General features: G+C 34.3%; 2 protein-coding genes across 3 annotated transcripts; one reads left to right on the top strand and one right to left on the bottom strand.

Annotated features, from left to right (window-relative positions):
• Positions 1-3,108: 3,108 nt before the first annotated feature.
• On the bottom strand, positions 3,109-11,174 carry LOC138307821 (dynein regulatory complex protein 9-like). 2 transcript variants are annotated; one of them, XM_069248724.1, is made up of 9 exons: positions 11,091-11,170; positions 10,490-10,534; positions 8,547-8,674; positions 7,369-7,613; positions 6,474-6,602; positions 5,508-5,751; positions 5,209-5,283; positions 3,986-4,219; positions 3,109-3,533 (listed from the first exon to the last, which is right to left on the bottom strand). In XM_069248724.1, the coding sequence occupies exons 2-9, from the start codon at positions 10,506-10,508 to the stop codon at positions 3,423-3,425; spliced, it is 1,185 nt and encodes a 394-aa protein (XP_069104825.1). In that variant the 5' UTR covers positions 10,509-10,534; positions 11,091-11,170; the 3' UTR covers positions 3,109-3,422. The 2 variants fall into 2 exon arrangements, with proteins under 2 accessions (XP_069104825.1, XP_069104826.1); XM_069248725.1 differs by lacking the exon at positions 10,490-10,534 and having other exon boundaries at positions 11,091-11,174.
• Positions 11,146-16,820, top strand: LOC138307822 (large ribosomal subunit protein eL33-like). The gene is made up of 5 exons (XM_069248726.1): positions 11,146-11,241; positions 11,759-11,816; positions 13,837-13,989; positions 15,735-15,882; positions 16,752-16,820. The coding sequence occupies exons 1-5, from the start codon at positions 11,160-11,162 to the stop codon at positions 16,773-16,775; spliced, it is 465 nt and encodes a 154-aa protein (XP_069104827.1). The 5' UTR covers positions 11,146-11,159; the 3' UTR covers positions 16,776-16,820.
• Positions 16,821-23,067: the final 6,247 nt, after the last annotated feature.

Below are 23,067 nucleotides of genomic sequence, written 5' to 3'. Positions count from 1 at the left end.
GTGGCTTATTAGATATGTTTAAACCAATGAAAAGGCGTGTTACAGGCAAAATTGTACGACGCCAATAAACAAATATTGTTGATTAATTTTATTTCAATAATTTGTTTGTACACTCGATTTGTCGAAGATACTATTTGATGGATATCACTTAATTTATTACAAAGTAAACTCGCAATCCAGACTGTTTGGTTTGGAGACGCAAATGTCAGGAATTTTGAAGTTTCACTGTAATCATATTAATCTAAATTAACAGCTACACCCGCTTAGGGTTTTCCAGGCGTTCCGCGCTGCCCAGGCATTCCAAAGTTTTCGGATATTTTTCCTGTCGATCTAGCTTTCCTGTCTGCCCGGTTGCTATGGAATCCTACATCATCCGTCGCTGCAAGAGCACGATATTATATATTATAAAGACAGTATTAGAGTAGGCCTCTTCATATCTCTGGAAAAAAGACCAACGCATTAAATTTTTAAATGCATTTCATAAAAAAATATGCATTTAATGCAGTAAACAACATTTTGTATAATTTCACCTGAAAACAATGACCAGCATGGGAAGTTTTTTTGCGCCCTTTGAAAATAAACACCTGACCATTACCTACAATTGTGGTCATTTGCGCTGCATGTTTCGATCAGACACCTTCAGCTGTTTAGATATTGTTTATAATATTGTATAATATTGTAGCATTTGATAGACACAGTCTCATTGTAACAAAAATATAAATGTATACTTACATATCAGGGAAGTCAAAAGGAACCCGTCAGTGTTATATGTATCAACAGCTCGTCAAAATGATGAGCTGACAATGTTTATATTTCCTTTTTATAGAAAGGTAAGTTAATAAGATAGCCTATGTCAGATGTCCAGGCCTATTGTACATGTGTATACATAGAGAGAGAAATATCTATATTTACGCTTGTGTATATGTCCTATATCCATGTTAAAACGCCGTACTTTCTATTTATGAGCATAACATATTGTTTAAAGATACTCAACCGCCGATAGAGCATAAATAATATTCATCATTTGAACAATAACTGGTATTTAATTGTGTTTATATATGCCTAATTAACAAAAGAAAATGATATGAAATAATTTATTTCGCCTTTGGTGCATTCGCAATCAGTGCTTCATTCCATATAGAATATAGTGTCACGGGTTTTTTCGGGATGCAATTAATTATTTTTCATATTTTTAACTTGAAAGTAAAAATAAAAGCTCAAACTTTTCAGTGGTGGTAATGGTGTAAAGTAAGTTACTTTGTAACCGAAGAAAAATACTAAATCATCTGCTCCTGTTTTTGATAGTGATAAAACACCATTTGTCTGTGGTGGAGCATCTATTGACATTTTGGAAATTGGAAAGCACGTACGTTTTTGTTAAAGAGAATGGCATTTGAGTGGTATGTGTTTTATGTGTATGCATATAGATAAATAAAAAATATATTTGTTTTATTGGTTTTTTTTATGTTTGGTATATATAACAATGACATATTTACTGTTGTCAATCTATAAAAGTGTTTTCCACAAAATGACCATTGCATGGTCACGAAAAAATAACGTCAATGTTTAATACCTTTTGATTGGCCTTAGTAGCTTGGTATGATGATATCCATATTTTGATATATACACTGATATGGAGTAATTTGTTGTCAATCTATACTTATGATAAATTTGTGTTCACTGTCGTGTTTTCCATGGTCTGTTTATTTCAGTAGCGGCGGATGTTTATGGCTCGGGTCATATGCGGACAATGCTCTAGGTTAGTCTAAGACTCCAATCTCCCAGATAGTCATGAAGCAAATTCACCAATTTCCTGGAAACCCTTTTTATTGCCTTTTGTGGCTACATAGAAGTCGATTTAAGATGGTCCTATCAACGGTTAAGGTAATTTCTTGATGGTCTCTTTGCATTTGGAACCGGAAAACATTTGAAGCTAATGTGGATAATTTGTCCTTTAGAGTTTCTCAGAGTACGCAAGCTTTCTCAAACAAAACAATCAAAACACCGCAGCTGCTTGAAACTTTCTGTGTAAGAAAGTGCCCTAGGAGTGCCTTTTGCTTTTGAGGACCTTCCATTTCGGGAATTTTTCCTTTACCATAGAAACTCGGTCAAAAATACCAAATAACTGTCTCCTTTTGTTTCCGGACTATAACTCATAAGCCGTTTAACGCAGCGCATTGAAACTTTCTGTATACATCAGACAGATGCCCCAGTTGTGCCTTTTGCTATTGCAGACCTTCAATTTTTGGAAAATCTTTCGTTACTTCGGAAACACTTAGTTAAAAATAACCAAATGACTGCATCCTTTTGTTTCCGGACTATAACTCCAAAACCGTTCAACACAGCTCCATAAAATTTTCTGAATATATCAGACAAGTGCCCTAATTGTGGCTTTAGCTATTTCGGACCTTCCATATTAGGTTTTTTTTTGTTACCAATGAAACTTAGTCAAAAACACCAAATTACTGTTTCTTTTTTGTTTCCGGACTATAACTCCAAAAACGTTCAACACAGCTCCATGAAACTTTCTGTATATACATATAAGTGCCCTAGTTATGCCTTTTGCTTTTACAGACCTTCAATTTTTTGGCATTTTTCTGTTACCATGGAAACTTAGTCAAAAATATCAAATTACGTTTTTTTTTGTTATCTGTTGTTATTTTTTCAGTTTTACAATACTCGCATACATTTAAAGTTATACTTGAATAAGTGTTACACTAACCTAGATGTATTTGGGGTTTATTCCAACTGCGGGGCGCAGTGGATAATGCCACGCTTTGCGGCTCCTTGTCGTTACTGAAATGCATCTATATGATGTGTAAAAGTTCATCGAAAAAAACTAATTATGTATGGACCATTTTAGAAAACATGTACGTTATAATGACCTTGTTACCATGACAACAAAGTATCGCGCAAATACTCTACATGTACATTTACACATGTACTGCCCGATTAAGTTGAAAATAGCTCTAGTCTGTCTATGCATTTGAAGCCTGAATTGTGTTGCCATGGTAATGATTATTAAAACATGTTAAATGAATGCATTTTTCCTGTAAAATACATAATATATAGACACTAATATGCATGGGTATTAATTTAAGCTGCCCATCAAATACAAATACAACGTTTTATTCAGTGAGTTTCATTTACATAAATTACTAAATATGTATACATGTAAGTATTTTAATAACCAATAATAGCATTGACAACTTGTCACCTAACAAGTACTGGAAAATAATTCTTCTGTAGCCTAAAATTCTGTATTAAAGTCATCAGCATATTTGTTTTTAATTAAGTGATTCATTTACAATGTCAAACATATATTTTCCTCTGTCATTTTTTGATCACAGATATTTGAGTGAAACTTTGCCGCACACACAGACACCAGTGTCTGAACTCTAAACAACAGGAGATTTTACAGTCTACTTCTTCTTTTTGCCTTTCTTTCCTTTCTTGCCCTTCTTTCCTTTCTTCTTCTTACTGTAGGGTCCGAATCCTTTACGGACCATGACACCCCTCCACCAAGCTTGTACCTGGAATACAGCAAACAAACCCAAAATAAACCAATGCCATGTACCTATAGTTAAATACCCTGGGTGATTTAAATTGGAGAACGAACCTAATGAATTGTGAAATTTAAGTTCAACAAATATGCTCCATTTAGAAAACCGCAAAATTATGACTCCACAAATCTAAAGCACTATACAGTACTATACATTCTTTTTCTGACTATGAAGAATGTTTAAGGATATATGTGAACCTAAGCATTTGCATTAAGGAAGCAGTATCTATACTGACAAGGAGAAGGCTAAGGTAGAGAAAGAGATAAAAATAAGTTTTCCTTCCTTTTCATATTAGCATTTATTTACCGATACCCATGAAAAATCTGTAAGTTATTATAATTTAATTGAACTTTCAGGATTTTTTAACCAAGTTTTAATGGGAAATTAAAATAATGTATGGTGCACAATGTCATGTAACTTACCCTGATGGCAGCCTTGAGCTCAATGGCCTCCTGGTCTGCCTTGCGGCGAGCTTTCTCCTTCTCGATACGATCCTCTACGACCACCTGTTCATATTCCTTGTACTGTTTGGTCAGTTCCTGCAAACGGTCAAGATCTTTGGCCTTACTAGCCTTCAGGACGTCCAGCTCATGTTGCTTGGCCTCGACGTCCTTGTCATATTTTGTCAACCAGTAGTCAACTTTTTTCTCCAGTTCCTGCAAATTGTTCAAACAGAATCCAATTAAGTGTTAGAATTAATGATGTGAAGCCACATACGATCAAGGGAATGTAGTAAGAGATTAGCCCACATCAAGAGAGTATTTTCGAATTTAAGAAGAGTGGTGAAACATTAATGGAGTAGGGTGGGATTAAGAAAGAGTGGGGCCATATTGAGGCAGTATGGGAAAATTTCAGAAGAGTGAGGTCACATCAACGGAGTATTGGCAGGATATAAGGAGAGTGTGACCACATTAATCAAGTAGGGTTAGATAAAAGGAGGATGCAAGGGCCACATCAAGGGAACTAGCCCGAGATACTCTGGCCCTGACACCAGACTTAGACATTATGACAGATAGATGTCTGGTTTAGGGCCAGAGCGCAGTAGTACTCGAAAACATGGAATAAGCCGACACCGTTTGGTATCGGGCCAGGTACTCTCCGATTCAGACTGACCACCGAGAAGCACCACTAACCTTAGTCTATACAACAAATGAATATCATATCTACCCAAATATAGCAATCCGTCGAGATTAAAGATGATTTGCATACTACGAGAAAATGGCGATGACGACGAGGGGAATTTAAAGTTGCGGAAAAGAAACTACTGTGTTGACACAATAGAACGTGCATGCGTGATGAAATGGATGGCTATGAGTAGATAAATTATTCATTTGTTGAAAAGACCAAGGTAAGTGGCGATTCTCGGTGGTGATATTTTGTAACTAGACTGAATCGGAGAGTACCTGGCCCGATACCAAACGGTGTCGGCTTATTCCAGGTTTTCGTGTACTACTGCGCTCTGGCCCTAAACCAGACATCTATCTGTCATAAATGTCTAAGTCTGGTGTCAGGGCCAAGGAGGATGCAAGGGCCACATCAAGGGAACATAATAAGATTAGGGACAGATTACAGCAACAATTAGGGAGTATGAAAGACTTAGGAAAAATGGGGCCACATTGAGAGAAAAAATACATGATTCTCTTACCTCTTGATGAGTTTTCAGGTATGACTCGATTTCGATGTTACATCTGTTCTCTTCATCAATTTTGTGCTTCAGTTGCTGAAAAAGAAAATAATCATATAGTCTGCATATGTATTTCATGTAATTTAATATTGCTGACAGAAAAACTTGCTCTAATATTCTTGTTTATGCTTTGTTTTTTATAACATATTTTTAACTCATTCACCCCTTTAAGACACATTTAGACTCTTCTAAATCACAGACTAGACCAGTCCATTATAAATTTTCAGGGGTGAATGAATTAAAGCTAACATCTTATTTACCTCAATTTCAGTCTGTAGCTCGCGCTCCGACAACTGGCATCGTTTCTGTGTCTGAGCGACGGCTACCTCAGCCGACTTCTTGGTGTATTTGCCTTCCATATTGGTTTTTGCCTTCATCTCCTGCAGCTGGTCCTTGTAGTGGGCGATCATATTGTTACGCTGTTGAAGCTCAACTTCCTTCTCCTTCTTGATGTCTTGAAGCTGTTTGTTGAGGAGTTTTACTCGTTTTCGGCCATTTTCCTCTCTATGAATACAATTCAACCATTACAACACTGATCATGCACTTTGGATTACACAATTTACAGCACATACACATGCTGCTATTGCATTGTTAAGGATGTAAACCTCTGAGAAGTTAAAATTTTCTTGTATTAAACTATTTTTCTCATATAGATTTTTGGAAATAATCTGGCAACTTGCTACAGATATTGATAAAATATATTTGAAAATCTCATAATTTCTTTGATCTTTGTCGAAACGAGACTTAAACGGGACTGAAACCTCATGGCCTAATACATCCTTAACAAAACAATGAAAGAAAACATATAGACTATTGCCCAAAATATCTAAAACTTAATTCTTACATGTAAATTATTTAATTCAAAATTTAATATGAATTGCATATATGAATGAATGCAAAAAAAGGTTTTCATTCAAATTATATTCGCCACATTACTATAACCAGAGAAATAAGAAAGCCAGAGTAATGTGAGAAAAACCAAACATGTCTATTGTTAGAACCCCCAACTGCCCTTGCATGATGTCTAGGCTCAGAACCCTTCAGAAAGAGTACTTGAAATGTAGAATGTTTGATCCCTTAGCAAATCAAACTAGGGCCAAGTTGGTTAACTTCAATCATGCGGGTAAATTTCATCATTTCATATTTGGTTGCCCTTTTATTTCTGAAGCTCTGTATTGTAAAGTCACAACACAGATGCTATAAAAGGATGGTATGCTATGACATACTTAAGGATGGTATCCTGGAGTCTGGCCTTCCGTTCCTTCTGGAGACGTACTGCTTCCATCAGTGCCTGGAAACTACAGTTCTGGATCAGCTCTGAGAGGGTATCACTCATTACTCCTTCAAGGAATCCCCTGGAGGAAAGAAACAGGATTATTTCATTAATTCATAATTCAGATATGGAAGTCAATGAGTTTTGTGTACATCAATAACGAAACACAAAAGTAAAACTATAAACTGCTAATACTCAATGAAGTTTACTTTTATTGAAATAAAAGAAAATTGTTGATTTTGACATTGAGAAAAATTATAAATATATATATACATAATGGGCTGAAATAAGGAAGTTAAAGCAAAACTAAAAATCTAAACTTAACATGGAGACTCAGCCATGGTTACCAAAATAAGTCTTATTTATTAATAATCAAACCATCCCTGAAATTCCACAATGGACTGGTCTAGTCTTTGATCTAGAAGAACCTACATGTTTTTTCAGGGGTGAATGAGTTAATTAACAGTGTTTGTCTCCAGGTGGAATTAATATGCAAATGTCAAATTATAGTGCAATCCCACTGAACAATACCATTGAATATATAATCAGCATGGTACACTGCAAGCAGAATCCATCAACACTATACCCTGTTTTATGATTATTTTGGATATGAAACCAGGGAAACAATTTCATTTGAGATATTTTCACAACTAATCGGCATTTTATAGACATGAAAGGTTTTGATATTGAATGCAATTAACTTGTTTTCCCTTGAAATTACATAAAGAACTGATCTAGTCTTTGATTTAGAAGGGTATCTTCAGGGGTTAATGTGTTAAAATTGGAGTTGCACTGGATCACCAAAAGGCCTATACTATCTAAACAATGCAAATCAAATATAGATATACCTGTCCGCCTGGATCTTGGCTGTGTTATCGCTTGTGAGGGGATTCTGACGTAAGCTTCGTCCAAAAACATGTGTACTGTTTCGAAGGTCACGTCCAGCATCCATGACTTCCTGTTCCACTTCACTGAGTTTCGCAGCATTTTTGGTGGTGTTTCGTAGATCCAGTTTTTTGGAAAGGATAGTCTGGTATTTTAGTTCCAGTTCTTTTTGTCCCATCACCAACTGGTTAAGTTCATTCTGGACCAGCTATATGAACACAAAAATTACAATGAATTTGAATCCAAAATAACAGCACAAACTCTACAGACAATGGTATCATTTGGGAATAACCAAGCAAACTAGTGCCAATTCTACCTTTGCATATTACAGAATAAACTCCCTTGCAGATAGATACCTTATGATCAGTGAAACTCATGTCATTTTCTATGAAAAGTATGACATTACACTCACATGATGTCACAACCCTTACTTACCAATAAGGACAGATAATGCAATATCTAAATACTGGAAATTGGAGATATACTGGCTAGCAACCAATTCTCGTCATATTTTCAATCTTTTTTGTTGTTGTTTATAATAAAAAAAATCTAAATTCTTTGAAGAGTATGAGTAATAGGATCTGCCAAGTGCTCCACATGGGATTTCAACCCATGACACAGAGTTGGAGAGAAGTATGACATTCTTTACCAGAAGTATCAAATCTATGGCTCAGCTGAGCAAACAAAAAGAAATATATATGGCCAAAAAAATTTATATGCATGTTTCAGGTTTCACGACTGAAAAATATAGAGTAGGTCGGTTGGGATTTTTTTTTATCTTATTTTTTTATTTTATTTTTTTAGGAGGGGTTGGGGAGAAGTTGAGTGGCTTTATTACTACATTACAAAGTAATTTAATAATACATGTAATTTGTCGTTCAGGCTTTAGGCTAGCTAGAAGTCTTTTATTTCTCATTACCGTATTCAAAATTGAACTTTATCTGGATAAACTTAAAGCATGCGTAAAAATCTAAGTTGACAACTTCACACACAACATTTTTGTTTTGAAAAAGTGTGATAAAATAGCTAGGGTCGGAAGTAAAAACTAGGGTAGGTAGGGGTACCTGAAACATACATATTTTTTTAGGCCTAACACTAAATCAATAGAGAACATCAGAACTATCTGAGGGTAATAACTTACCTCTACAGCATCAAATTTGCCCTCGTAAGCTGCGGGCATGATACGTCCGAGAACGGAGAGCTGGTCCACACAATCCTCGAGGATGGTGGCCACATGGATGGCCGACGTGCCCTCCAACATCGTGACACCTGTAACACGGAGAAAAACATTTCTTTACTACGGTAATGTTAAAGGCCCACTAACTTTCCGAAACGGTTTTTGATTTTTAAAATGGGAATGTAAAATGAGATTAATAATTTTGTCAAGTGGCAAAAGTTATTAACTTAACGTTAATACTACACTTATTATCACCTCCTAAACAATTTAATTAAAATAAATAAAATGTTAATTTTCGTCTTATGTTTTCCCCCGTCGTCCTAAATACCGCGTGGTAGTTGATTATCACTGCGGCAGACGGTAAAACAGCGAAATGACTCTCCATTGTTATCCTATATTAGGCAGGAAATCTTGCATATGTTTGGTGTTATAACCTCATCTTAGGCCATCGGTAGATATTTTCTGAGGTAATTAATGTTTTTAAGAAATCTTTATATTTTGCTCCGGAAAGGTAGTGGGCCTTTAAGTGCAGGAAAATATTTCTTTTAGACATGAAATCTATATTGCAGATGTAATATCAATAATTATTATATGTACGGTATACATAATTTCCTTTATACTACTTTTATTGTCATTATATGAATGTTACACTGTAAATTTTGTTTTCATTTCACATGTGAAGTCTGTATATATAAATAATTTCTTTAGGTAACTGTTTATTTTTGTAGTGATCATGATGATGCCGAAAATTTGCGAAATACTGCGAATGCACTGAAAGAAGGATTGTGAAAATTTATATGATAAAATTTAATTTCTTTAAGTTACAATTTTGACCTGCATTAAATACACCCAAAAATGACGTCTCAGTACAGATAACCACTTTATATTCACATATTAATATATATATTGCATCTTTGTTATTTTCAACATATTCACATTTACATAAATTTGCAACTTTCTTACTGACTATTGTGTAATCAAATAATACATATCAACAATTGTTTTTGAACATTTCAGTTTGAGCTTGAGCTATCACGAAATTATGTAGAAATTTGTATCTTGATTGTGAAAATATATATGCAAAGTGGTTACAGTAAAATTAGCACATTTACTTGTAGTATCTTATTTCACTCATCATTATTCATTTTGCTATGGTTACTGTGATAACTGTTGGTACACACTTAATAATACTGATATACTCCATACATAATGTCAAGTATCTATTATTTCAAATATAAGTCATAAAAAGCTCAATTTCTATGTTGGATAAAATACACCAAAACAAACTACAGTCTGGCACATTAAAACATTCAAACAAAAAAAAAACCTATTAAAATCCTTCTATAACATTCTATAGCACCTCCTTCATGTGACGTATTCTTTTAAGGGTGCATTAAATAATTTTAAATATGTGGTCAATACCATAAAAATTACATGAAATAAACAAGTTTTTATATTGTAAATTATGAAATGGTAACATTTCATATAGGAATATTAAAAATTTCATATACCCGATATATCTGATCCTCGGTCTGTTTAAGCTATGTATCTCTATATGTCATATGTCTTTTTTGTTCTTTAAAATTGCTACAAATTATTAAACTGCAATAGTGAAATAACTGTATTGTATAAGACACAAAAATTACATTGAGTGGTTTCCATCACATCCATCACATAAAGCCCAAACATCGCCAGTAAGTTAGTCAATAAGGTGTTATTGATAAAGACAAAAAATTGTGATTTATTGTTTTCTGCAGTAGTACAGTTATATATTTTGTATATTGTCTATCCTTATTAGTATAATTACAAAAATGTGGGCCACCAGTTAAATGTACATGTAACTTCGTGGTTAGAAAAAGCCAGATATTAAAAAGCCACACGCAAAAGAAAACACTACATATGCAGACCTTCCTCTCCTTTCCCCATTCTGCTTTCGATTTGAAGTTCAAATCCTGTAAAATAAACTCAGCAACTGGAATATTTGGATTTTCAGCATCTCTATTTTTAATCCTTGTTATTTGCTTCTTGAATATATTATTGTAATTGTTATTTTATTTTAAATGTTTGTTTTCATTTTTGTCAGGGAAAATTAAAGAATTTTGTTCATTTAACCTTTCACTGGATGCAAACACTACTGCCAGACATTTTCTTGTGTACTGCATTCTCAGGAGGATTATAATGAGAAATCTAACATTCCCATACCGCGTAGTACTATTAGAAAAAGTATGTACATAATTGCGTTTTTGTTCACCATTTAAAAAATTGGTCGAACCTAGTAATGACAAATACACTGAGTACAGACTGTCAGCAACCGTTCATGTTAGGGGCTACTGACATAAAGTTAGGCTTTTACTTTAGTAAGTTGCATTGTAACAGTTACCCGACATTGGGTGGTTTTGTTTTCCAAGTTATTCGAATTTTATGGTGTTTCTTTGTGATGTATATTATTAGTTGTATATAAATGTAAAGAGTGGGGACAGAGAATTGCGTCTAAATAATCACACTTACCTATTTATAAAGCGATATTCGAAGCGAACCTTGGCTTATTCTAGATCCACCATATTGTTTATTGTTGCTATGATGACACATGCGCATGTGAAACGGAAGTTCCGGGTAAAGCCCATTTCCGCTTCCTTTTCGGCCATATCACGATTCGAAGGTGCTGATTTTGTTTTAAGATCTAAAATAAATTATTGTTTACACTACCATGAAGAGACAATTATTCAGCGATTCTCCGTTTTTGCAATTATCAGTATCAAATGTATACAATTTAACGTTCTGTTTGCCTTGATGAGGCAAAAAATTAACGATATTAGATGGATTCGGCTGGATATTTCTCGTGTTGACATTATTTCTTCTCGTGTATTTAGTAATGTTTTTCACTGTGACAGATAGGCGATTGATCTAAATAACAGTTTATTGTCAAGTAACATACATTACCATATAATTCATTGTGTTTATCACCGTCCTTACGAACAATTATCGCCCAAGTGTATCATAAATGGCAAATTATTATCGCGAAGTTAAGTTTAAAGTTACATAGCAAGTGTATCTTTCGGTATGGTCAAATTGCTGTAAGAACCAAAAGACATATATGCTTAAATATATCATCAGATTTAAGCATCATATATTCCAGTATTGTATGGTAATATGATAAACATTTGATTAATTTGCAGATCTGCTCAAAATGGCAGAGGCCAATCAGGTTGCTAACCCACAGAAAAAGTCTGGGAGGTTTGTATTTGTCAACTTACTAGTCTATTCTAGCTTCACTATCAATGATATACATCTGTAAAAAATATCGATTTTTCTCGATTTTTTTCTAAACGTTGTATTTAAATTTAGATTTTTAGAGTTGTAAATAAGCTTTAGTCCACAACACTTTAAATAAATAAGCTTTAAGTGAATTTATATGATATTTTACAATAAATACAGCCCTTTGAAAAAAGTCGGTCAAATAGGTTTTCGTGTCATTTTACTGAACATATTATCGTGATTTTTTTCAAAAAAATATTAAAAATAGTTAGGTGTGATGGAATAAATTAAATTTGGTATCAACATAAAGATAAACATATGAACTAATATTGTTGAAAAAATAATTGATGTAAAAACTGCGTTTAAAACGAGAGAAAACGTGTATTGTTTATAACATGTCAAATCGTTAGATTACGCTGACAGTGGAAATGAAGAGGTCGCCATTTACCAATCTATTTCTGGCAAAATGACAAATATTTCTCACATGTCTGTATAAATTATTAGCATTCTGAATAAATATAAAAGATATTTGTATGATTTCTGGTGATGATTAATTCTTTAAACAATAAAATAGCAAATCAAATCGGCATTGTTTACTACCTTGTATTTTGTCGTCTGGTCAAAAGCGCTTGAGTGACCCAGATAAGCGTTCTTTTCTAAGATTGAATTACCTCCCTTATAACATTCGTTTTTTGAACGCTGTTGTCTGTCATCAGAGGAAGCAGACGATATATAAATCGGGACTATTATCTTAGAATAAAGCCGATATCATGCATTCCCCTGGGCTTATGTTGTACTTGTGAGGTAAGATTTACTGAAATTTGGTATTTTTATGTTAAAAATTAAATTTTCTTCTAAATTTGAAAATATTGTTGGTAATTTTGGTAGGTGTCGTCTTTCTAAACACAAAACCGTTTAAAAATCGCATTCAGTGTAACCCGCCAATCAAAATCACGATAATATGTTCTTCACGATAATATGTCGCCAACCAGTATCAATGATATTATTGACATCACAATCAAATTTCGTCGAATAGTCTGGACTAGTTTTTGCTAGCCTGCATATATATATCTTTTGAATATTAGAATTATTTTATTAAAAACTTTATTCTTATTTGCAAAAAATTACTTTGGCCCTGACACCAGACTTAGACATTATGGCAGATAGATGTCTGGTGTGAGTCAGAGTGCACTAGTACATGAAAAAGTGGAATTCGCTGACACCGTTTGGTATCTCCAGGCCATCTCCTTTTCAGACTGACCACCGAAAAGCGCCTCTTATTTATATTTTTTTGACAAATGAATAATTTATCTACCCAAATATAGCAACTTATCGAGATTATAGGCAATTTGCACATGATACTGTTGGAAAATGGAGAATACAATGAGGATGGAAATTTAAAACTACTGTATTGACATAATAAAATGTGCATGCATGATAAAATGGATTGCTTTGAGGAGAAAAAAATATTCATTTGTTGAAAAAACCAAGGAAAGCGAGGCTTCTCGGCGGTTATGTTTTGTAAGCAGCCTGAATAGCGGTGACCTGGCCTGATACCAAACAGTGTTGGCTGATTCCATGTTTTCAAGAAGAAGTGCGCTCTGGCCCTAATCCAGACATCTATCTTTCATAATAATGTCTTAAGTCTGGTGTCAGGGCCAGAGTATCTCGGGCTAGCCTAGTATACAATACACTCTGAGAAATGGTTATTTGACTTCTGAAACTGCTATTAATAAGCCAAGATCAACTGGATGGCCTGGATAATTTCTTTCTTTTGTGGCTACTAAATTTTGTGATTTATATTTCAAAGCAGTTTATTGCGGATTGGATTAAAAATTGAGTGGAAATACCATTACATTGTTTTTGTATGAATTGTGGAAGTTAGTAATTTGCGGAGATACACTTCTGCAAATTTACCTTGATCTCGAGAATAAATCGTATGCAAAAGAAGTTTGTTTACAGAATGAGGCCACTATTTCATAACATTTTCACTTTCCAGGCTTTACTGTAAAGCTGTGTTCACCGGCTTCAAGCGAGGTTTGAGGAACCAGCATGAAAACACAGCCCTATTGAAAATTGATGGTGTTACCCAACTAAAGGACACCAAGTTTTACCTGGGAAAGAGATGCGCATATGTGTACAAGGCAAAGAGGTTCGTTCAAAATTCTTGTAGGCTAAAAAAAAATATTAAAAGTGGCCCTACCATATTCGCCATAATAAGCTACCAGGGTGCTTTAAAAAAAAAAATTGAAACAAAGGTGTGTTCACTATGTAAAAATTGTAAACTGTTGTCAAAAATAACTTTTAGTCTGCCATATCTCAACTCTTTCTGTGAGATAGGGGAAATATATATATCTTAGTTCTTAACTCCTTCAGAAAAGAGGTGGGGCACTTGTAGGAAGAGGGGTGCTAATTATATAATTATAGCAACTACAGGATTAGATATGAGGAATATTTCTTTTGAAATACAGTCTGTAAAAGTATATCTTGAGGACTTAAAATGTGGCTCTAGAATTTTCAGATTGCATATAGACCAATCAAGTATTATGTACAGAAATTGTTTTTGACAGGTAGTACACTAATTGATATATAAATTTGCCAACCTTTTGAACAGCCTCTTTTCATAATCAATTCTTGTGTAAGAATTGGGATACAAATAAGGTATGGTAACAGGGATCAATCTAGCTCCGATTTATTACCGTTTATGGGTAAATTTCCCCTCAAGGAATTAATTCTCCTCTGACCTAAAATTCCCCTGAAGATTTAAAAATTTTCCCATTTGAAACTAAAAAATTACCGCTTTTGTAACACAATTTCCTCTGTGATTTATTTTTCATTTTTTTTAGACTTTTGTTTGCATATTTCTTCATATTTATCATACAGCTACTGCATATTTTATGATAAGCTCGCTCAATATTTTCATTATTGAGCTTAAAATCTTGCTTCACTAAATCTAAAAATAAAATTAGTTGTTTTACAGTACTTTTTTGTCAAAATGAGTACATTTTGGACCATAATAAGCAGATTCAAATTCCCCTATATTTCGCCAAATTTTTCTCCTATTTTGAAAAAGAGTAGTTTCCCCCAAAACCTAGATTGATCCCTGGGTAATACCCTGACATCAAACACAAAGTTAGAGACCAGATAAACAAACTATTGGCTTGCAGTGCATGTTTTTCCAAATTTTCCTGACAAAGTTTGGTTTAGTAATATTGTATCAACTTTTGGTCTGGCCTGTCTATGGCAACAAAGTTTTACTTGGACCTCTTGAATTTATACTTGGCCACTGTCTATCAGTCTACCTTGACTTTCGCACACTGTAAAGATAGATGACTAAGAATTACAGGCATTTGTATTCTTCAGTGTTTGCTTGTTTAAATGTCTCTAAATAATGTTTTACCATCCAAAGTATTTTATATCTTTTTAAGTACATATAATTTGTAAAGTGGAATTATTAATGAAATGGAAAATTAAAAGCTATTTCCCTTAATTAAATTGGCAGAAATATATTTCCATACAGGCTTAGCATTATATTACGTTATACTAGTACTGTAAACATACTTTTTTAGCGTGGATATAAATAGAATAATTTGACGGTTCAGTACTGGAAACAAAATTTAGCACTGTACATGAATTAGTGCTTTGAGTTCAAAGGCAACATAAAATGTGCTAAAATTGAAATAAAATTACTGCTGAAATAATTGTTTACAGTAAGTTCTAATTCATTGATATGCGAGTATCTAGATCAAAGATGCAAAACATGAAAATAAGATACACGTATAGTATGTAAATTATGACATCATAAACAGTTTGAAAGCCAATTAAAAATGTGTTTTAGAAATGTCAGATATGATATCATCTCGGAATAAATAACCTACAAATTCATACATTTTATAGGAAGACCGCATGTCCAGGCCATGAAAATGCTAGCCGCATCCGTGTCGTCTGGGGGAAAATCACACGCCCACACGGAAACAGCGGATCTGTGAGAGCAAAGTTCAGGAAGAACTTACCCGCCACTGCCATGGGACGCAGAATCCGAGTGGTAGGTGTTTACATGGTGTAGAAATTTTGTAAAGGTCTCTTAGGTTGGGAGTCTTACCTGAACATCACAAGACACATGCATCATTCACGTACCACATGATGCCTGACAACATGTGTGCTGGACAATTGTTTCTATAGGTGATGGAATACTGCTACAAGATTATATCCCATGCTAATGTTATTTCTTCAGGAACATTAATTACATAGAGTTACATTACATCACTACTGGAGATACTAGACCACCATATACATTGGATATCACGTGGCACATGAATTATTCCCATTAGTAAACAATGTGTCTCATAACTCAAGGTATAGAAGAAAATAGATAATCTGATCTCCTATGCACAAACATATGACTCCCAAAACACTTGCATGCATATTTCGCAGATACTTTGCAGATTAGCGGCCTCATTGGCAGGGTAACCACTTGTAGAGGAAGTGTAACCCACACATTCAATATATTAGATGCAGTGCTAAACTGTTGATAGGGATTCTAATTACAATCAACTAGCCAACCAATCTGTGCATAGCAAGAGAATTCAAGTTCATAAATGTTTGCGAAGAAAAATCTTGATCTTTGCAGTGTGTTCATTTAATAGAAGTCGACAATCTATCAGCAGATTTATTTGCCCATTTAATTATCTCTGGCAGCTACTTTTCATTTAATATTCAATGGAGAAGTAGTTAAACTTAATACATAGATGTCTGTAGAAGAATTTGTACTTAAAACATTGATTGATAATTTAAGGGAGATATTTGTAAACACTTTCACAAGTCCCAAGTTTGATTATTATTTAATTTACAAATGAATATTTATCATTGCTATTATCTATTATTACTAAATCTTGTCTCTTTTCTCTATTTCAGATGCTGTACCCATCCAGTATTTAATTCTTGGGACATGTACAGTAAAAAAAAAACAGAAAAAATCCAAAATCTTGTTTCTTTTCTGTTCAAACACATGACCCCCTTCTGTGATATTTGTACAGAAACATGGGCTGTTTTCGGAACAGCCGGTTCGACCGTTGGTTAAGTCATTATTTCACTTATAAATAAATCCTGACGGACTTGCAGTTTTTAATACAGGCCTGTGAGGGCTTTGCCAAGGCTCGTCTGAAAAATCACCAGGTCCGTTTTTAATTAATAAAGAACAACTACAGTAGGTCCAACCAGTCAAACCGTATAATTGAAAATGGCCATGGAGTAAACCCTACCTTAACAGTATCAACGTCAAGGAAAGACAGAAAATGGATGAAATGCTTTAATATCATATTGAAAATTGATGTTATCTGTTTAAAACTACTGAAGAGGGTCATGTTTGCCTGAAAGGCAGAAGGGCAAACATTATTACCTAGTAAATATGGTGTCGTGTCTGCCGTCAGTTTTACATGAAAACAACAGAATATATGTTATATTACCAAAGAGGTATATGTTAATGTACTGTAGTGCAGAGATCTTCCATTGTAACAAACTAATTTCAAACTTGATAGCCATACATGCCTAATTTGCATTTGAGAAATTTTTTAATACATAAAGCATATATATGCCTGATGTAAACTTTAACTTATTAACGACTTCCCTAATGCCAAGTGGCACGACACTTTATCTTGGACATATATGGCTATCATGTTTGTTCAAATAAATTACCTTGACCTTCATCAAAGATCAGAGGACTATTGGCAGAAATATCTATATTGTATGACTTTCTTCAGAGGTTAAGAGACCAGATATTTGTCTTTGAATCTGGTACCAAGGCTACTAAGTTTGCTTAAAAGAATAAACTATGTACATTCATCCGTGTCAAATAACGGTTGCCAAGATTTAAACAACTTCTGAATACTAAAAGTTCGTACATGAATGACGAGGTGCATGACTATCATTCACAGTAATTGAGGATTAAAGAGAAGAAAACCACTCAACAAAAACATTCTTTGTTGCCCAGTATCCTGTGGAAGAACTGATGCCTAGTTGGGTTATCTTTTCAATGCTGCTATTTAATTGCTGTATTCTTGGAGCAAGGTCGATGAGAATAACTACCACATTCCGATATATTGGAGTTTCTATGGCAATCTTGCTTACCTTCAGAAATACAGATTGTCAGAACTTTCTCTGAAATATTGCGCTTTCATTACTCGGTACCTCATTTCTGGATTACATGCGCAGTGTGTTGGTTCGAACTAACCAATCAGCATGCAACACAAAAAAGTCAGCCAAATAGCTATAGTTCAGCAGGGCACAATCAGTATATTGATATTGAACTAATCATGAACAAAGTATTCTACATTTGTATTGATGAAGGGAAGTAACTCTGACGGAGCAGAATATAAATATCATAAAATTAATCATTTTGTGACGTTCAATTCAACATCGAGATACATAAAACGTACTTCAATTATGTGAAACCACAGCCTTCATTTGATTTCACAATTTAAAAAAAAAAAAAAAAAAAAACTACTTTTGGAGAAATATGGACTTCAACAGAACAGTTTGAAAACTTGCATGCCACACAGGTCTCGGAAGAAATACTACGATGACAATGTACAGAAGGTACTGATGGGATCTCTCAAATTTCATTCCCTAGGGCAGCAAGTTGTGTTGCATTTTGGGAACAAGATGGCCGACCGGTCGTCATCTTGAATTTTGATAGTTTAAAGATGCTCCCCGCCGACAGAGCATAAATTTGAATAATAATTTGTGTTTAATTGTGTATATATAACCCTAATTTAACACAAAAAATAATATAATATAATATATGCGCAATCAGTATTTCATTTCATATAGAATATAGCGCCATGGAATTTTTATGTCACCTAAAACAAAAATTGTAAATTATATGACCCTGGGGTCTCTCGTTTTCCTCTGGGGAGGGGGTTAAGTTAAGCTTAGTTTATATAGGGAAAACACATTTTTGAGCATTATTCGGTTATTTGTAATAGGAAGTAATTCAAATGTCAGAATTATCAGCATGAGATAGCCATTGAATCCCATTAACAAATTTTCCTTGACTGACCCCAACGGGCCATAGGGGTGAGGTCAAATAAGCTAATTTTTTTTAAAATATTCTGAAATTCTAGAAATGGTAAAATCAATTACTCTTCATAGATTGAGAGGTCGTAAGGTCCTTTAGGAAACTTGTGAAATATATGACCCTTTGGTCCCACATTTCACCCTGGGGAGGGGGTTAAGTTAACTATAGGTTATACAGGGAAAACACATTATGAAATAATTCAAATGTTGTCAGAATTATGGGTATAAGATGGCCATTGAATCCTATTAACAAATTTTCTATGACTTACCCTTAGGGGCGGGATCAAATAGGCTAAAACTTCAAAAACCTTCTTCTGAAATTCTGGAAATGGTGGAATCAAATACTTTTTGAGAGATACACTAATAATAATATTCATTCATAATGTAATGTTAAATGTTAAAATATTTTGTTGATAATTGCACTATACCGGATTTGTTTGGAAACGGCTAATATAGGCTTTGCCTGTTGCCAAATGCATTTGCATATTATTTGCAATGAAATTTGTTGAAATGAAATACTTTTCATAGATTGACACGTCTTTACAATAATTGTGAATTATATGATCCTAGGGTCTCGCGTTTCTCCCTGGTGAGGGGGTTAAGTTTACATAGTTTTTTTTTAGGGAAAGCACATTTATGGGCATTTTTTGCTCAATTTTCAGAGTAAAAGAGTCAAACTTGGTTAGAATTATTAGCCTAGGATAGCATTTTAACATCATATGCATATTGGTCCTTGTGACCCCCTGGGGGCAGAGGAGCTGGGCCAAAAGGGGTCAAATAGGCTAAAACTTTAGAAATCTTCTTCTAAAATTCTGTAATTGGAAGAATCATATACTCTTTGTAGATGGAAAAGTCTTAAGGTGTTTTATAAAATTGTGGATTATATCACCCTGGGTCTCACGTTACCCCCTGGGGAGGGGTCAAGTGTTCTTTAGTTCATATAGGATAAACACATTTATGAATATGTTTAGCTCAATTTTCGTAGGAAATGAGTCAAACTTGATTAGCGTTAATTATTAGCCCGAGATATAGAAGTTTATTATCCATATCAGTCCGGCTCGCTATAAAACACCTTAAGACTTTTCCATCTACAAAGAGTATTTGATCTTACCAATTCCAGAATTTTAGAAGAAGATTCAGTATAACATCTCAACATATATTTTTATTCATGAGAGGTGCATATTAATCACAATAACATTATATAAATTACTCTGCATTTTCAAATGAAAGAAAATACTGTAAACATGATACAACTACCCTCCCCCTCCCCTATTACAAATAAGACTTGAATAGAAAATATTCTTCCTTCAATGCGCAAACATTTCTTTCTGTTGTATCAATTAAATGTTTTCTACCACAATACGTCATGTTATTCCACTCACAGGCCATTGTATACATGTGTTGGTTAAATATATTGATATTCGACTTGTGGAATAACACATTCCTGCCTTTTGATTGAAATTTGAAACTTTGTTGATTCGGCAAACGAATTTTTTCTCATTGTAACATCAAGTTTTTGCCTTCTTGTAGATGTGTTCATTGTAATAGAAACAGGTCACACACCTCATGGTTATTGGATATGGGATATATTTCACATTCATAACAAAAGCTCGTGCCTTTTGCTAACTTTTAAAAAATAAGTCACTTGTGTGAAATAAATTCCATATCCATCACTCCTTTTGTAACCTCTCTAAAGACCTGATCCCTCAATTAAGTTTCATATAAAATAATTTTCCAAAAGAACATACTAACATTGTAATTACAGGAGTGATGAGTTTCGACCGAGTTTCAATAAACTAGGGGATTTGACCGCTCTTTTTCCTGACATTCCTCATCTTGCATTGAGGTAGTGTGTAACCCTGACCGTCAAAACATTTCCTACGAAAAGAAGACAAGGTTGCCAAATATCAGGAAATTTCACCGTTGTTTGAAGAGTTAAAAGAACAACGAGGCCAATTTCCTGTTACTATTGTGTATGTGGAAAGTTTAGATTCCCTGGGTTATTGTTTCAAATATATCGAACAGGAATTGGGACATGATGCATGCATACGATCCAAGAGATAACCCTATTCCAGAAAACCGTATTTTTGGTATGTATCATAAAGATTACACCAGCAAAATGAAAGAGTGTATTATACATGAACTGTGTCTCGAGAAACCCAGGCTTCGACTTGTCTTGGTTACAGTGGCCCTCGGAATGGGTTTTTCAACATGCTAAGAGTGTAAGTAGTGTGATTCACTTTAGACCTCCTACAACAATAGAGAAGTATGTGCAAGAGTCAGGGCGTGCAGTGCGGTCCGGTCAAGCAGCACATGCTGTTCTATATTACAACAACAGTGATATAGCATCAAACAGACCGGGCATTAAAAAAGATATGTAAGACTTGTGTAGAAACACCTTCACCTGTCTCCGGTCTCAGATACGGAAATACTTTGGATTTGATGAAATGCTGTATTCAGGTGACAAATCCAACTGTAGCTCCAAATTGTCGTGAACATTCAAGTTAATAAGTGATAAATAAGTGATGACAAAATAAGTGATGACAAATAAGTGACAAAAAGTAACTACTAGATAGACAATATCTGACATTGTAATAACATATCATGAAATTGAAATAAGTAAAATTTGGTCACAATTCTTTAGTACAAAAATCATCCAAAAGCTAGGGTAAATGTTTATGATGTAAAGTATAGTGGTCACTTCTTGAAATATTGCAATGATATTTTCTGATATAGCATGCATAGGTAGAGACAAATTTGGTACATACATTTCTAGCTTTTCATAACTGTTCCAAGAGATAATGATTTACAATATGTTTAATATAAACCAACTCTAATTCAAATTATTGGCTTCACACAATGTAGACTTCGCAGTGTATTCTCGCAATAATACTCGAAGAGTTCAGGATGGTGTCTGATTTAGAACTCGAATTGACACTGTTCATACTTTGTATATAAAAGTACATGGTCCGTCGTATGGAAACAACCATTGTAATTGCTATTTCTCAAACAGTCCCGGAATTATCTTTCTGAAACTTAATGTATATAACCCCAGCCCTAGTCCCTTGTTTTGTCTATTGTATTTTCAGTCTGAACAGAAAACAAGACAGTTGATAGACGGCCATCTTATAATTTAATCAATTAAATTTGTTATTGCTATTTCTGAGAATGTGATGAAGATATATTCCTGAAATTATTATCTTAATTATTAGCTCATTATTATCAGATGGTCGACTATTCAAATCGCTTTTCGTCCGTGAACCGTGGTCCGTCCTTTCGTCCGTCCGTTAAGAATTCTTGTTATCGCTATTTCTCAAGTGCTGAAGAGATCTTTCTTTATTTCATATGTAGGTTCCCTTAGGGCCCTTGTTATGCATATTGCATTTTGGAACAAATCGGTATACAAGATGGCTGCCATCTTGGATTCTGATATTTAAAGTTATCGCTATCTATCAAAAAGTACTGAAGGAATCTTTCTAAAATTTCATATGTAGGTTCCCCTGGGGTCTTATTTATGCATGTTGCATTTTTTGACAAAATTGGTCGATACAATGACCACCAGGATCATCTTGGATTTTGAAAGTTAAAGATTGTTATCGCTATTTCTCAGAAAGTACTGAAAGGATCATCCTCAAATTTCATATGTAGGTTCCCCTAGGGCCCTAGTTGTGCATATTACATTTTGGGACTGATCGGCCGACAAGATAGCCGACAGGCCACCATCTTGAATTTTGATATTTGAAGATTGCTCCCGCTATTTCTCAGAAAGTACTGAAGTGATCTGTCTCAAATTTCATATATAGTAAAAGTTTGAAAACAGAGGAAATATCCCTCTTTCCATTGTCAGACATTTGGTGGGCGTTAAGATCCCTCTGGGATCTCCTGTTGCCCTTAAATGTCTCTAATGCATTCTGGGACTGATCTCAGAAAAACAAGATGGCCGGTAGACAGCAACCTTTGCTTTTGTCCAATGAAGATTCTTGTAGCCACTGCCTAGAAAATATCGAAATGATTTCTCGAAAACTTCACACACACGTTTCCTCTTGGACAAAGGTTTTTTATTTGATTTTGGAAGTGATCCAAAATTCAACCGCAACTTCGCTGATTATAGTCATAGTATTGAATGTTGACAATGTTGTCTCTTGTCTCATCATTG

The sequence above is a fragment of the Argopecten irradians genome, chromosome 14, assembly GCF_041381155.1.
Source record: "Argopecten irradians isolate NY chromosome 14, Ai_NY, whole genome shotgun sequence".
NCBI classification, from domain to species: Eukaryota; Metazoa; Mollusca; class Bivalvia; order Pectinida; family Pectinidae; genus Argopecten; species Argopecten irradians.
This window is presented reverse-complemented; position numbering and strand designations above follow the sequence as displayed.